This window comes from Athene cunicularia (genome assembly GCF_003259725.1).
Source record: "Athene cunicularia isolate RWA chromosome 4 unlocalized genomic scaffold, athCun1 chr4_part2, whole genome shotgun sequence".
Classification (NCBI taxonomy): Eukaryota; Metazoa; Chordata; class Aves; order Strigiformes; family Strigidae; genus Athene; species Athene cunicularia.
Genome location: NW_020799099.1, coordinates 32,907,477 through 32,923,884, shown reverse-complemented (window position 1 = coordinate 32,923,884; position 16,408 = coordinate 32,907,477). Strand labels below are relative to the sequence as shown.

General features: G+C 52.6%; 2 protein-coding genes across 3 annotated transcripts in view; both read right to left on the bottom strand.

Moving 5' to 3' along the window:
* LOC113479585 (AF4/FMR2 family member 1-like) overlaps positions 1–16,408 on the bottom strand; it is a 320,468-nt gene that overhangs the window by 183,459 nt on the left and 120,601 nt on the right. The gene's annotated exons all lie outside the window — the stretch shown is intronic.
* On the bottom strand, positions 1,323–6,131 carry IBSP (integrin binding sialoprotein). 2 transcript variants are annotated; one of them, XM_026847749.1, is made up of 7 exons: positions 6,060–6,131; positions 4,912–4,976; positions 4,788–4,838; positions 4,589–4,660; positions 4,343–4,399; positions 2,372–2,473; positions 1,323–2,061 (listed from the first exon to the last, which is right to left on the bottom strand). In XM_026847749.1, the coding sequence occupies exons 2-7, from the start codon at positions 4,963–4,965 to the stop codon at positions 1,501–1,503; spliced, it is 897 nt and encodes a 298-aa protein (XP_026703550.1). In that variant the 5' UTR covers positions 4,966–4,976; positions 6,060–6,131; the 3' UTR covers positions 1,323–1,500. The 2 variants fall into 2 exon arrangements, with proteins under 2 accessions (XP_026703550.1, XP_026703551.1); XM_026847750.1 differs by lacking the exon at positions 2,372–2,473.

Here is a 16,408-nt window from a genome sequence, read left to right as displayed (position 1 = left end):
CCGGGTGGGAGCCAGTCTCAGAGCCAGGAGGAAACCTGCCCTTTCCCCGCAGGCCAGGGGACCTGCGGTTGGATGCTGTCCCACAGGTACCAGAACGCCTTGGATCAGGGAGACAGAGCTTTGGCCAAGCGCCCAGGGGGGCTGACGCACATGGGGCAGGGCTGTGCACTCCGTGGGAGCAAGACTCAGGGTCCGGCAGTGCCAGGGGCCTTTGTCTGTGCCAGTTCCCTGACGTCTTTGGGCACCCCCTGGGGATGGGGATGATGGGGCTCTCAAGTTCCCCCCGCTGCAACATCCACGAGCACGTGCAGGGCTCCCCGGCGCTGCTGTAGGGCTTTGGGTCCCAGAGGTGCCCACCCTGCAGGCAGCACCTTCTGCCACCCTGGCAGCTGCAGCCTGGCTTTGGCACACGGAGGCGGTTTTGTACAGCAGCCAGCAGCTTGCTGTTGCTGGAATAGAAACTCATTTTGCAGTTGGACCTATATCGGGAGCTGAACACAGGTTTCCTTTCCGGGAGCGTGAGGACAGCGTGGTACCTGCTGTAACCCATATGTGAGGGCCATCACTTTTCCTAAATAGGCGCACCTGCCTGGAACCCAGTGGGATTTGGTCCCTCACCCCTGGGGCTGCTCCCCGGTTGGCTGGGGCCACACTCCTTTAGGGAGGTGACTCGGGGCAGGGACCCTGGGGACTGCAAGCTGGGCATCCCCATCCCTGATGCTGTCACTGTGACAGCCTTACCTTGCCCTGGGGACAAGGCTGTGTAGTGGGGAGAGACCATGGACCATTCTGGGCTGCAGCGCTGGTGTCCGAAACACAGGTCTGAGGTGCCTGGCCTTGAGGGGACCCACATGCCTGGTGCAGGGATGCAGAAGCAAAGCTCTCCTTGCAGGGATTTGCATCTACAGCTGGTAATGCACAGAAAGAGATATTAATGTCTTTATTAATACTGTCTGGTGTGTGGTCAGGCCGTGGGAGGCATGCTACCGAGGAGTGGAAGATGCAATAAAGTTATCATCACTCACATATTAAAAATTCATGTCAGCTCTACATAAGATGTGGCAGCAATTCCACAGAAGTGACCCTAAAAGTGCCCTTCCATTTTTTGGAGAGGACTCTACAGAGGCTTTCCTAGTTACCCATGGTGTTCCTTCCTCCTTTTGTGTGCATCTGAGCTGGAATAAAGAGATTTAACTCTGAGCAGCATGAGCACCTGTAGGCCCTCAGCCCGCCAAGTGCTGCGCCACCTCATCGACCCCAGGAAATTTGGCAGCAAACCCTTCGTCACAGACAAGCTCAGTTCGGTTGCTTTATTTCATTTAAAAAAAAAAAAAAAAAAAAAAAAAAAAAAAAAGCCTGGGATGGAGCTGGAGTGCACCACGAGCCACCTGGCATCCTCTCTGGTGTGCAGCAGTGGCTGCAGCGAGCCTTTCATATGCACATTCCTGAGTGGGATGAGGCAAGCAGGGAGCAGCACCGGGGCCATCCCCCCCCACCGGCTCACTGGCTGTAGTAGTAATCCTGGCCATACACGTCATAGCCATGCCCCTTGTAGTAGCCATACTCATCCTCATAGGCCCGGTAGCTGTCCCCGCGGGCGTACTCATCCTGCTCCCCGTAGCTGCCCTCCGTGGTGCCCTCATCCCCCCGGCCACGGCCCCCAGCCGTCACCTCGTACTCCCACTGCTCCCCAGCTGTGGTGGCATCCGTGGGTCCCCCATCGCCCGTGGTGGTCGCCTGGGACAGTCCCTCTTCACCTGTGGTGCTGGCGACAGTGGTGGCTTCAGTTTCCTCCTCCTCTTCTTCTTCTCCCTCCTCCTCTTCTTCTTCCTCCTCCTCTTCCTCCTCCTCTGCCACTGTGGTGCCATTGCCATGAGGTCCCTCTCCCCCTTCGGTGGTGTTGGTGCTTGTGCCATTGACACCATTCTCATTCTCAGCTATCTCTTCTTCCTCCTCCTCCTCCTCCTCCTCATTCTCATCGCTGTCTTCATTTTCAGAGTCACCCTCTTTGCCAGCAGCACCGTTCCTGACCCCCTTCAGGGGCCCTTGGCAGCCCTTGCCCTGGCGAAGGGAGAATAGCATGGCATGAGTTGGGTGGCAGGAGGTTGCAGGTTTTTGGTGCCGCATGGCATGGGGCAGGCATGGGCCCAGCTGAGAAGCCCTCCCTGCACCTTGCATGGCAAGAATGCCTTTTTGTGGTGCCCCTTCTGACCCTCCCACCAGGTTAATGCCCAGAGCTTGACCCAGCCATGGACATCTTGCACAGCAGAGCTCCAAGCAGAGTGCAGGGCATCCTATGGGTGCAAGCGAGCGTGCAGGGAACATCCCCCCCCTCCAGGGGTGCTCCCTGCCAGTCCCCCCCAAACCACACCTGCTGAGGTGATGCAACATCTCCTCCCAGCCTGCCCTGGCAGTCGCCAAGGGCTGTTCCAGCGAGGTGGCCAGCTGCCTCGGTGCCAGCATGGGATGGCTCCTGCAGGGACAGGGGGAGGACAGGGTGGATCATCAGCAGTGGGAGCACAGCACAGCCCTCCCAGCAGCCAGGGGGGCTTGCAGGATCCCCACGCATCATTTGGGCACTGCTCTGAGTTTCCTGCTTTCCCAGGGGTCTTGCCCCAGGCTGAAATCGAGAAGCTGCAGCAAGGTAGCCCAAGCCATGCAGTTAAGCGGTGGCGGCTGGAGTCGGGTGTTCCCATTCTAGCTACCCATTTCGCCTTGTGAAGCATCTGAAGGTTTGCTTTTGAAGTTGTTCCATTCCAGTTTCCAGTAAACAAAGAAAGCCACAGGCACACGAGGTGCAGACACACTACACCCCAGGTGGAGATGGCTGGCAAGAGCTCAAAGCCAAGTGTCAGCCTGAACCCCACCAGCAGTAAGCCATCAGCTCGACCACGCAGCGGAGCAGGTCTAGCCACTAAAAAAGGCAATGAAAAACTCAAATGCAAAGCAGAGCCTGGAGGAACCGCTGAGGAGCTGTCTCCAGGCTGGGAGGAGGATGAACCCAGCCACAGCAGGGAGATGTGGGGTCGCTGCCTTCCCTGACCCAGGCAATCCTCGCTGCCCACATCCCAAGACCAAGGAAGCTCACCCTGGTATTTTGGGCCAACTCAGACACTTAAAATAAGGGCGCATCTGATGCCAGAGAAAACCCAAGCTGTTTTCCTCTCCACTGGAGGTGCCAGGTTCTCTTTACATAGCTATCACTGACCTTGAGGCCTTTCACCACGACCTTGGGGCTTTTCATTTTATCTTGTTGGCCACCCCTTGCCAGTGAAGTCACACAGCATCCCTGCCCAGGAATGACCACTGCTCTGGTGCCCTTGCAACGAAAGGGGCAGCCCTGAACAGCAGCTGCATTCCTTCATATCACTTAATTTCTTCCTTGGGAAAGAAATTCCCCCTTGCTGTCAAAGTTATCCCTAGTGATTACAGTGGTGGGGGAGAACAACAGGCAGGAAGGGGCTAATTGCAGGGATGTGCCATGGCTGGCAGAGGTGCCTGGGGGCAGGGGCCACCCTGTGCTGTGCCCTAGCCCCAGGTGGGCTTCCAAAGAGGGTTTTAAGACCAGATGCCCAGACTTATGCTCCTGTTGAAAAGATCCCTGAAATTAGCATTCAAATCATTAAATTAAAATACAAATTTAAAAAAATGTGATTAGACCCGCCAAATAGGTTTTCAAGCATGCCAGATCCCTGTCTCAAAGCACTGGTGTGCCTGAGACCACTGGATTATTTTTGAGTATTTGCATCCGGTGAGGCACAAGCAACCTTTGTAATCCCTGGCATTTAATTTTGGACCTGGGTGTCTCTCATAAATGCAGCAGTGCCCAAACTCATATTGACGCAGCAGACAGGAGCAGCGTTACGGGCTGGGCTGGTACAAACGTGCATTTCCCAATATAGCACCAGTTTGTGTCCTTCCACACGCACCCGTGCAGAGAGTAACTGTATTTTCCATAGCAATTTTATCAGCACTATGGGGGCAATGCACCTGAAAGGGGAAGGTAAGAGGAATAAATCCCTAACAGTGTGTTTTGCCTTGTGGGTGACCCTTCCTGCTTCTGCCCTTTGGCCCATCCTGCTCCTTTCTGAGCCACTGAAAATGGAAACCCGGAAAGTTTGTCTCAGGGTTGTTTGGTTCATTGCCCGCCCATCCTCTTTTAAAAAAGACGAAAAAGGAAAAAATAATAAAATAAAGCCCAGAGTAGAAATCCAGTTGCATCCAGAGTGCAGGGCTGCGGGCAGTCAGCGGCCACACATGATGATGAGCAGAGACTACAAAACCGAAGAAAGTTCCCAAATTCCTGTGTTTGTTTTGCAGGCTGCTGGTTTGCTGTACTCACCCCCGCTTCCTCCTCCTCCTCTGAGCCATCCCCCTCTTCCTCTGAAGAGTCACTGCCCTAAAGAGAAGGAAAACTGAGCCGTAGCTGGGCTGGCAGGTCCCCATTAGTGTCACAAACACAACGGTCTCAGCCCAGCCCTGTAGGCCAGTAGCAGATGGGGCACAGACTGTGCCCCCATCTCATTTGGGCCAATGTCTCTGCATTTGGTGAGCGGTGAAGCATCAGCAAGTCCTCTGAAGAACCCACCTGGTACCGTCGCTGTGGGGGATGCACGTAGGCGTATCTGTACAGGTAATACCGGTGCCTGTTCTTGAACACCTACCGGGAGAAAAAAGGGGTTAATCGCATCAGTCTGGGGGCTTGGGTACAGGAGTGACTGAAACGTCCTCATCCTCAAGACCAGCGCCGCGTGGGACTGGGCACACAGGGTGGGGGGACACCCTACCGCGTTCTCTTCTGAATCGTCTGACTTGGCTCGCCGCAGCCAGCTCTTGACCTGGGAGAAAGGCTGGGTTGGCACACACCCCACATCAGCCCCGGCAAGGTTCCCCCCCCCACCCGGCACTCACCGAGAAGGCGCACGCCATCCCCACCAGGCACGCAAAGACCAGGGCAGTCCTCATGGCTGCTTTCTCTAGGAACAGCGAAACATGGCAAGGGCTTGCTTTTCAGCTAGAAAGCACTGTCACTACCCCAAACCAGACAGGTGTTTGTGTCCACCTGGGCAGGTGGGGAGAAGAAAGGCTGACCTCCAGCCTCCTCTTGATGAGGTCAACCAACCCCTCCGGAGACGCAGGTTTTTTTTTTTTTTTTTTTTGTTGACAGATCTGCCTCATTTTCTATGAATATATTTTGCTTTTGCAAGAAGCCACAAAATACCAGAAAAGTGGGTTTCAACTGGCAGCTGAAGCATTGCTTTCCCTGAGTGTGACTTCTCGCTCCTGCTTCCCCATCAACTGTGAGTGAGTGGGGAAAACTGATCCCTCCCAGAGATGCAAGAGTAGCTGCTGGTGGGAGAGTTGGCCACTGCAGCCACCCTCCCACAGACCTGCAACCTGCTCGGGCTTTGCCCAGAGAGCAACGCCCCCAGGAATTACACCATAGGGAGTTTAACTTCATTGAGGAAAAATAAATAAGCAAATAAATGAGTATGATCAGGTTCTACAGGCTGCCACTGACAAAAAACAGTAGTGGTAAGGCACCAATAGAAGGAGTCCCCCGTAGGCATATCCAGAGGGGAGGCTTGGCTCTGGGCAGGTCACAGCTGCACCCTCCAAGCACTAAATCTCAGCCTGCCCTCCTCCATCCCAGACCCAGCAAGGAGCACACCTAACTCTTCCTGCGGTGCCCCAGCCTCCCCCCAGTGAGGGACACTCCCGACATCCCCCCGGGCCTGGTCAGGCCCACTAATCTTCCTTTTCCCTACCCTTCCTCCAGCTAAACCCACCATCAGCTGTGCTGAGGTTTGGAGTGAGTTGTTACTGTATTTATCTGCACTTGAAGTTTCCCCATCTTTTTTTAACTCAGGCTAGAAAACAACTGGCCACAAGCTAGCTTTCCTGGCCACGCAGCGAGGGTCTGGATGCTCATCCCCTCCACCTGAAGGAAAGAGCCAAAAGCAGCACCCAGCCCCAACAGCAAGTTGAGCCCTGCCATCCCCCTGCAAAAAGCAGACGACAACACACAACCCAGCTGGGAAAAGCAGCAGCAAGCTTACCCCGCCACAGCACCGATGGCTACCCGCGGAGTCAGCCGGCACAGATTTCCTCCTGCTGCTGCCCCACCAGGATTATAAGGTCTATTTTTGCCCCCCCCCTCCCCTCCCCAAGTCAGTCACCGCCCTACCCAGAGTGACGCCAGCCCTCCAGCGTGCACCAGAAAACCCCCAAACTTCAACGCCGGCAGATTTGGTGCACAAACATAGCACCCCGTGCAGCTGCCAAACCCGGGGAGGTTTGCACCACGCCGCTTAATTGAGGGTCTGGCCTCAGAGGAACGGTTGGGAGGCTGGAGGGTATAATAACACTCTGGGTTTAAATTAAAATAAATATTGGGAAATCTGTTCTCGGGGGGTGTCTACCTCCCTTTTTGGGAAACTCTGTCACTGTTTTCTTAAGAAGACAAAAAAGACCAACCTCAAAGGCCTGGCTTCACTGTCACTTGGGCAGAGCCATTAGACAAAAAAACCTGCTAAATCCAACCAATTCCCTCTCCAGGCTGCCTGCAGAGGTGAAACAAGCCTTGGGAAGGGCAGGGAAAGAAAAAGGGACTCATATACAGGTGTCACCAGTTCCCCTGTGAGAGCTGTCTCTGCCACAGTGATGCTACAAAAGATGTGTCTGCGTCACATCTCGTGCCCCCTGAACCACATGGACACATGCAGGGGCCAGCCTGGTCCCTTGCTCCCCAAAAAACAGGTATTCCCCAGATGAAATCTGGCAGCTCTGTACATGTCCCCAGCGAAGCAGAGTAACTGCCTGGGGGGGAAAAAAAAAGAAAAGCAGCCACCTTCATGACCATCCAAACCTTGGTGGGGACCTTGGTGGCAGGATATGGCCAGTGGTGGGAGCCCACCCATCCTGCACCTGAGGGCAGGGGATGGAGGCAGGTGAGCGCTGTGGCTGCTCCCCTGCACCCACCTCTGCAGACACATCTTTTCTCCTTTCCCTATATTGATCATTTCCTGCTGGGATTTCAGCTGCCCAGCTTCCAGTGCACTTCTACTCCCTCTTTTCTAGACATTTTTGCCCCCCCCCAGTTGCTCCTGCACATGCCGGGACATGACACCGGGTTGCAGCTGCTCAGGGGAATGACTCTTGGCAGAATGTGGCTTTGCTTTCCACAGTGGCAAGGAGAATTGTAAATCCTGCCTGATGCCTTCAGCCCTACAACCCTCAGAGAGGGAACAGTGGGGCTGGAAAATCCATGCCTTCCAGCAGGTCGATGATGCGAAGGTTGGCCAGGGATAAAACTGTTATTTAGGGCAGAAAAATCTGCTTTGTGGTGGAAGACCTGAACGCCCATGTTTCTGCTCAAAACTGGAGGCTGCGCTTGCCTCACGCACATCCAGGGGAGACCAGTTTGGGTCTGAACTTGATTGGGAAACAAATGATTTCCAGTGAACCAAATTCCCAGGTTAGGACCAGAAAGACAAAGCTTTTGTTGTTCTTTTGCCTTCTTGCTCACCATCACATCAAAGAGGTATGTGGTATGGAGTTGCTGACAAAATGCCATGCAGATCTCATGTTTTTGGGGAAGGAGAGGTGCCTTGAAGCCCCCCAGGGGTCTGGCATCCCTAGCAGCAAGGCGGGCTGTGCAAACCCCAGGGCTGCAGCTTCAAAGTCCCGTTGTGTCACTGCGAGGAGCCCTAATTACAAGGGAGGCCTGGAGCTGGCCATGGCTTTCAGCTGGCGCCTCAGGCCAAGAAAACCCACACACAAAATAAAAAGAAAAGAAAAAAAATTAAGGAAAAAAAAAAAAAAGAAGCCATGCAGTTTTCTGATGCCAACACAGCAGCCTCCGGTAAAGAGACACCAGGCAGTGTGGGGCTGGGGGGGCTGCCCTGCTGAGGGGGGATATGGGGGGCACAGAACCAAGACAGCCCCTTTTCCCACTGCCCCACACCATCATGGGCTGCCCTGTGCCTGAGAGCAGTGAGCATGTGCCCAGCTTTGAGTCTAAATTTCATCAGGGCTGGGGAACAGAGAGTGCTGGTGGGAGGCGATTTTTAATGTAATTGAAGGGCTGCTGCTCCAGGCTGCTTAAAAAAAGAAAACTGACTATAAAAATGCATCTTTCACCCAAGATCCCTAAAAAGCACCAGGATAATTAATGTGTGCCAAAGTGCCTTGCGTGGCCAGCACCTATGTTTAGCTCCTGGGCCAGAGAGTGGGTGCTGCCTGGGCAAGCCACTGGCAACAGCAACCTCACAGCACCACGCAGGGACACCAGCAGGGAAGTTAGCCAAACACATCTAAAATGTTTCCATTTAAAATAATAATAATAATAATAATAATAATAATAATAATAATAATAATAATAATAACAACAACAACAACAACAACAACAACAACAACAACAACAACAATAACAACAACAACAACAACAACAACAACTTTATAAAGCATCACATCTCAGGTTTAGAGCATCAGTCTCTTAAAATCACAGAATCATCCAGGTTGGAAAAGCCCTTGAAGCTCCTCCAACCCAACCATGAACCTCACCCTGACGGTTCCCAACTCCCCCAGATCCCTCAGCGCTGGGTCACCCCGACTCTTCAACCCCTCCAGGGATCCCGGGGACTCCCCCCCTGCCCTGGGCAGCCCATTCCAACGCCCAACAGCCCCTTCTGCACAGAAATCCTTCCTCAGAGCCAGTCTATTTTGCTGAAAGCAGCATTTGGTATCTGTTAAAAGCAATCACAGGATCTGACAGCTTCATGGAAATAATCTTGCCTTTGTAGATAAACAGCTAGAAACAAAACACAGAACAGCTCACCTGCATCAAGGGCATATGCCAGCAGGTGACAGCCCAAAACCCCCATTTTTAAGAGGCAGGTTGAGATGACTAGTGTCGTCCAATAGTGTGACCAGCAGAAGTAGGGAGGTGACAGTCCCCCTGTGCTCTGCACTGGTGAGGCCACACCTGGAGTAATGGGCCCAGTTCTGGGCACCTCAATACGAGAGAGATCTCAAGGGGCTGGAGCGAGGGCAGAGGAGGGCAACGAGGCTGGGGAAGGGCCTGGAGAATAAATCCTGTGAGGAGCCAGGGAAGGAGCTGGGGCTGTTCAGTGTGAGGAGGAGGAGGCTGAGGGGAGACCTCATCACTCTCTGCAGCTCCCTGAAAGGACATTGCAGAGAGGTTGGTGCTGGGCTCTTCTCACAGGGGATTAGTGACAGAACAAGGGGGAATGGCTTTAAACTGCAACAGGGGAGGGTCAGACTGGACATTAGGAAAAAATTTTTCCCAGAAAGAGTGGTCAGAGAGTGGAATAGGCTGCCCAGGGAGGGGTGGAGTCCCCATCCCTGGGGGTGTTTAAGGGTCGTTTGGATGAGCTGTGGGGGGATGTAGTGTAGGGGAGAACTTTGTAGAGTCAGGCTGAGGGTTGGACTCGATGATCCCAGGGGTCTTTTCCAACCTGAATGATTCTGTGATTCCATGATTCGATGATTGTATGACTAGGCAGGTGTGCAGCATGCAGCCCACATGTGCCAATGCAGCAGTTTCCCCGCTGCGCTCCCATAGTTTTTTAGCATGCGCATGCACACTGCCGTGTCGCTCATTATAGATGCTGGTGAGTGAGCTGGGGGTTAGGCAGGCAGCCCACTCCCCAGGCCCCCCCTGGGCACATCACTGCCCCCTCACAGCAGATGATGACGAACCCCCCGGCAGCTGCTGCTGTGCCCAAGCCCCGTCATCTGCCCCATGAGCCAACGCTGCTGGGGTTTCCACCAGCCCCTGGCACCAGCAGTGGCACTGCGTATATATTTGATTTAATTGCCTGAGCCCGTGGAGACATCATGGTCAGAGCATCCCTGTCTGGTGCAGGCTGACATGGTGTCTATGTCCAAATTTAATTATTATTTTTTCAGGGTGATAAATGAGCAGAGCAGCATGCTCCTGTCCTGCTTGGGTCCACTGTAGGGCCAAGGCTGCGGTCGGGGCTGCACCATCCTATTTCCACGCCCTGGAGCTATTCTGGAAGGAAACCTCAGGGCCAAAAATAAATAAAGAAAACAAAACCAGATGGACACTTTGAGAATGGTGTGGAGAGGCCAAGGTGCTGCTGCAGCCAGGGAAAGGGGCACCCCTACCACACAGCATGGTGGCCAGGGCACCTCCAAAATGTGCGTGGGGGTCACTGGAGGCAGAATTTACCCTGGCTCCCACCTCTCCCCACGTGGTGTCAGGGACAGGAGCGTACGTGCCACGGGCACGGACTGGGGAGCGAAGTGAAGAGCAAGGAGATGGTACACCAGCAGCAGCATAAGAGATCCCTGCCTCCTCCCCCTTACATGGGGGATGAGGGAGGTTTGTCCTCATGGTGCAAACCCAAATGCAAACCAACATCAGCTGGGCACGTGGCTTATTTTTTTTTTTTTTGCAAGCAATCAATTTTAGAATAAAAGGAGAGGGGAGAACACCTAAAATGCACCATATATCAACCTCAGTTATCAGTACACAACCTATATATATTGGCCCTCTGCCACATAATTTTACTTCTTCTCTGAGGTGGGAAACCAGCTAAAGGAAATTAATTCTGTTGACACGACAGGCACCAGGTAGGTCTGTAACACAAGCACTTTGAGGCAGCCTGAACTCTGGCGAACAGAAACCCAGCGAATCACTGAGGCAAGGTCACAGCATTCTCACAACTCCCAGCACTCACCACCACCCAGGTCCTTCCATGTTTGAGCAGTATCTGTCTACCATATTTTCTCAGGTCTTTTGCTTGTTTTGTTTTTTTGGGTTTTTTTTTTTGTTTTTTTTTTGAGGAAGAAACTGCACCAGCTAGAATAAGTTACCAGGACTGGTCCCAGTCTGCTGCCTCCATCCATGTGTGAGAGCCCTCAAACACAGCCACATGACAGAAACAGGAGGAAAAAAATGTATAACCCCCAAATGGCCTCATTTTTGGGAGCAGAGCCAGCAGAGAGCCTGAATTCATCTCAGAGACACCCACCGACAACCTGCACACCCAGCTGAGAAACTGAGCTCTCTGCCAAAGTCAAATCAGTGTCCCTGGACAGCCAGACACCTGGATGGCACGGAGATACCTCCCTGCCACTGCACACACTGCTTGAACCTGCAAAAACCCCCTGCATTTGGGCTTAAAAAGTTGCTGTTTGCAGCAGAAGCAGAGCGCACTGCATGTGCCGGCAGGAAACTGCTGCGCTTGCAGGAGTTGTATTGTGTGCATAGAGGGGTTGCACACCATTTCTTGTCTGTGTATCCATATATACACAGACAAGCACGTGTCTGCTGCAACACTCAGGCTCTCTTTTGTGTCGGAAAAAGGTGGCTTTGGAAGTTTTCATGCTATAATGAACCTACTTTTTGGTCTGCAGGTGAAACAGCTTCGGGGCTGGGACAAAAGAGGGCAGGTGCTGCCTCCACTCCCCAGTTGCAGGTTCAGCTTCTTTTTTTCAGAAACCTGATGCCTTTTGCTAAAAACAAAACACCATCTCTTTGCAGCTTTGAATTTCAGGGTGTGAAAATAGAAAAACCCGAACTGCAAACCACATGCTTTCTCGGCAGCTTTAAGGTCTCCATAGCAAGTCTGGGGGGAGACAGTGCAAGGAGATGCTAATGCTTGCACTTTACCTGCCATGCTGTGGTACCCAACTCCTTGGGGCAGTTCTGGGGGGACCACAGAACTCCCAGGGCATGTCTGAACCATAGAGGAGGGGAACTTATTTGCCGTTGGATGACGCTATTTGCCATTGTATGACATGCATGATAGTGAAGGGAGCTGGAAGAAAAATTTCCTTAGAGCATTTGAAAGGTTTGTAATATTTTGGGGTTTCACTGAGGTCAGAGGCTGTTTTCCCACGCCTGAGATATTTCTTTTGTTCGGATTGACGGCAGCGGCGATTCCATCAAGGTTTTTCCTCCCCATTGAAAAGGGCAGAGAAACGCAATCAAACTCTCCCAGCCTCACCACGTGCTTAGCGAGGAGCGGTTCCCGTCACAGAAATCCATCACAGGGGACACAGGAGAGACAATCCCATCAGATCGTTTCTTCCACAGATATTCCCATTTTGCTGAAGACAAACAAAGGCCCAGGAGCCAGCCATGGCACTCAGCCCAGTGCTTGGCTGTGCTGCCAAAAAAGCCGCTGCTGGATGGAGAGGTGCTTTATGGGTCCTGGGGGTCTCTCTGTTCCTCCCACCAAAGCCAGGAAAATAAGGGGGTTGAAGAAATGCAGCTTGCATGCCGTGGCCACCCTAAGACCAGCTGCTGCAGCTGGGCGTCAGTGCTGCTGCCTCCCACCGCTTCAGCCACACCAGCTATTTCTTAAAAATAGATTTTTTGCTTATTGGAAAGGACAAAAAAATAAACAAGAAACCTTTCTTTTAAGATGATGCAGACTTGTGTTTTCACAAATCCAAATGTGACCTAAAATATCTGCTTTAAACCCCAGTGCTGATTCCTGGGTAAATCACTGCGTTCAGCCCTAGAGGCCACCCCCAAACGCACAAAATAATGCCATGTGGGTGGATAAGAAAAGTACATACATTGACATGGGCATTTTTTTATCCTTGTGTAACCACCAGGCAAGCTGACCCTTACAACTTCATCGCACAGTCAGCCCATAAGGGGATACAGGAACATCTCAAGCGATGGCAGAGCCCACAGCTGACCTTCCCAGCTGCTTGGAAGCAAGGACAGGTAGCCTGGGAGGAATACAGAGAAATTTTTTGAGCAGTCAAGGATCAGGTTAGGAAAGTTAAAGCCCTGATAGAATTAAATCTGGTCAGGGATGTCAAGGGCAACAAGAAAAGCTTCTATAAGTATGTTAGAGGGGAAATGTGGGCCCTGTCTGGAAAGAAAAGGGAGACCTGGTCACCTGGGATATGGAGTAGGCTGAGGGACTCAACAACATTTTGCCTCAGCTGTCACCAGCAAGGGCTCCACCCACACTGTTCAAGTCACAGAAAGTAAAGGTAGGGACTGGGAGAAGGAAGAACTGCTCACTGTAGTTGAAGATTGGGTTCGGGTGCATCTAAGGAACCTGAAGGTGTACAAGTCCATGGGACCTGATGAGACGCATCTGTGGGTCCTGAGGGAACTGGAGGATGAAGTGGCCAAGCCACTGTCCATCATATTTGAGAAGTCGTGGCAGTCCAGTGAAGTTCCCGCTGACTGGAAAAGGGGAAACATAACCCCTTTTTTAAAAAGGAAGACCTGGGGAACTACAGGCCAGTCAGTCTCTCCTCTGTACCCAGCAGGGTCATGGAGCAGATCCTCCTGGGAACTATGCTAAGGTACATGGAGAATAAGGAACTGGATGGATGGTAGCCAACTGGGCAGCCTGAAGAAGAGAAGGCTCTGGGGAGACCTTCTAGCAGCCTCCCAGTACTTAAAGGGGCTACAGGAAACTTGGGAGGGACTCTTTATCAGGGGGTGTAGGGATAGGATGAGGGGAAAGTGAAAGAGGGGAGATTTAGATTAGATATGAGGAAGAAAATCCTTACTGTGAGGGTGGTGAGGCCCTGGCACAGGCTGCCCAGAGAAGCTGTGGCTGCCCCCTCCCTGGAAGGGTTCGAGGCCAGGTTGGATGGGGCTTTGGGCAACCTGGGCTAGTGGAAGGTGTCCCTGCCCATGGCAGGGGGTTGAACTAGATGATCTCTAAGGTCCCTTCCAACCCGAACCATCCTATGATGCTATGATTTTCCTGCCTGCATGACAACAGAGAGTGGGAGTGCTCCCCTTGGATGCTCACCGCTCACAAGCACATGCTGCCAAAAACAAACACACAGACTGCTGCTAAAAATCCTTCAAATCCTCAAAGCGAGCATCTTCTGGCCATACTATCTCTGGCCATCCAAAACCTCATGCCATGATGCACTGCCAGCCACCAAGCCCCTCTGGATGGCAAGCGGGGTGGCCCTGCTTGCACACGGACGAACAGCATTTGATGTGGACAGCCCAGTTCCACCAGTGTCTCCCCAAAAACCTCCCCGTCCTCGCAGACATGTGCTGCCAGGCACTGGGCATGTCCCCACACAGGGCCAACACGAGAAGCTCCCTCCCTGTGGCCAGTCAGGAGGTTTTCCCAGCGAAATGCTGAGTTTCTCCCCACTGTGATGCCCAGGAGGGCTGGTTCCATGGGAAGCCATCCCAGCAGGACCTGCAGACTGCAGCCAGCTCTGGCACCATCTCCTCAGCTTTTGGGGAGCAGCCAGCCAGCGGGAGGCAAATTTGGGGCGTTACTGGTGGGGACATGCGTGCAACCGCAGCACATCCCCATGGGAAGGCACAGGAAGGGGACCAATGTGTGGGGGGAGCGCAGCCGGCCACCCCTCCAGCACAGGGTGCAGCAGGGTGCCGCATGCCCTGTTTGCAAGGCACACATGCCTTCCTGCTCAAACTAAAGCCAAATCAGCCCAGTATTTCTCTCTGTGCATGAAACAAGAGAAGGACAAGTGCTCACCATCCCTTTTTGGGGCAGATGAAGGCGAGCGGCCCCCTCCCCAGCTATGCCATGCTGCCACTTGCCCAAGGACGAGGGCAGAGGGTCAGGCATGACCTGCAAGAAGCAGTCTCACAAAGCCCGTTTCATCCCACCCTTGCCACGTCTCTGCCATCCTGCTCACGGGCAGGGCTTACTGCAGAGCTCTGGGGCACCCCTTGCTTTCCTGGAGGGACTCACAAAAATCCTCCCGGTCCCCATCCCACCAGTTGTCCCCATGCAAACACCACCTCCAGTGGCCTCAGGGATTTGACCCAACACCGTGGCAGAGCAGGCACCCAAAACCTCCCCGCTGCCTGAGCGGCAGCACCACTTGCTGGACACGGGAGAGCTCACAGCAGCACCCTGCCCTGCATCGCCACACAGAGGAGACAGCAAACACATCATTACTACAATTTTAAACCAAAGCGACAGCTGTCACCGAGCCCTTCTTGCACCTCTGAGTTGCAGCCAAACCCGTGCTTGCTGTCTTTCACCCCAGCGCTGGGACCGCGCAGCAGCAGTTTGGTACCCATGACCCTGACAGGCATCATCACCGTCACAGCATCCCCAGCTCCTCCTCATGCAGCTGATGCAAGGGGTCCAAAAAATAAGTGACAAGTCACAGCCAAGGTAGCCACTGTGAAGTGGGGACCAGTGGGGTGGAGGAGGTGAAAGGGAATGAAAGGGCTCAAACAAATGAATTTCTGACAATTCTGAAGACTAAACTGTGATGTATGAAAGCTTTGGTTGTGCTTTGCTTTGTTTGTTTCAAAGACTCCTGACTCCTCAACTGTTCCCTTAGGTCCCTTTGTCTGTTTAGGTAAGATTGAAATGCTCCTTAGGCTCCCTATAGAAATCACTGACAGCAGACTCAAAGCCTTCCGTGGACACTCAAGACAACACCTAGAATGGGAAAACTAAGATAAGGGGGGTCTCGAACAAAGAGACACAGAGGCTCCCACATAGGGAGGATGATTCTGCTGATATAGGAAGGAGGCACCTGGACTTTACTGCACAGCGCATGCTCTGGAAAGAAGGTCAACTATCAAACGCTATGAAGAAGTCTGCTTACTTCTTCCCTCGACCACCGAAGACCTTTACCCTATTTTCACTAGGCATGCTTGGACTATGTAAATGAATTCTGGGAACTCATTATCATAAGACACCCCTTTCTAGGAAATCTAATGAATATGTATGATTTGCATGTGTGTAAACTGGTGTCCCTTGCTAGTCCTTGGGAGCCCTTATGGTGGAGAATCCCCAGGGTGACCCCAGCGCTGCTAATAAAGAATTCCTGCTTAACAGTAAAAAAACTTTACTGTTAGGTCAATGTCTTTGTTTCAGAGGCAGTCAGGAAAGAGGCTCATTCCTAGGGCAGTGGCATGGGGAAGCTGCACATTTCAGAGCTGATCTCATGCAGAAGTAGAAAAAGCTTACCAGGGTGGAAATTAAAACATATACTCTACTGAAAGCTGTTCAGCTCCCAGCTTTTGTAGTGGTCTAAAGAATCTGCAAATTAAGTGCAGATTTGCTATAAGGAGTAAAAATTATTCTGTGTTTTTCCTAGTTCTGAATTGAGTATTGCAATGCCCAGCAATGACACTGCTGACCCACTCAGAATCCCAGAATCATCTGGTTGGAAAAGACCTTGAAGATCATCTAGTCCAACCATTAACCTCATACTAACGCTCATGCTGACCCCTTGGAGACTCCCCTGCAGAGCCACAACCATGCTACGCAACAGCCCACAGCTTCCTCCACCAGCATCAGCACCCACGTGCTGTGCAGCTCGTCATACGCACGTGAACAGGTGAGAGGCATCTGGATGGGATTTTAAACAAAAACGTGTGGTTTACTTGCTTACTAGTAAGAGGGGAGGAAAAAAACAG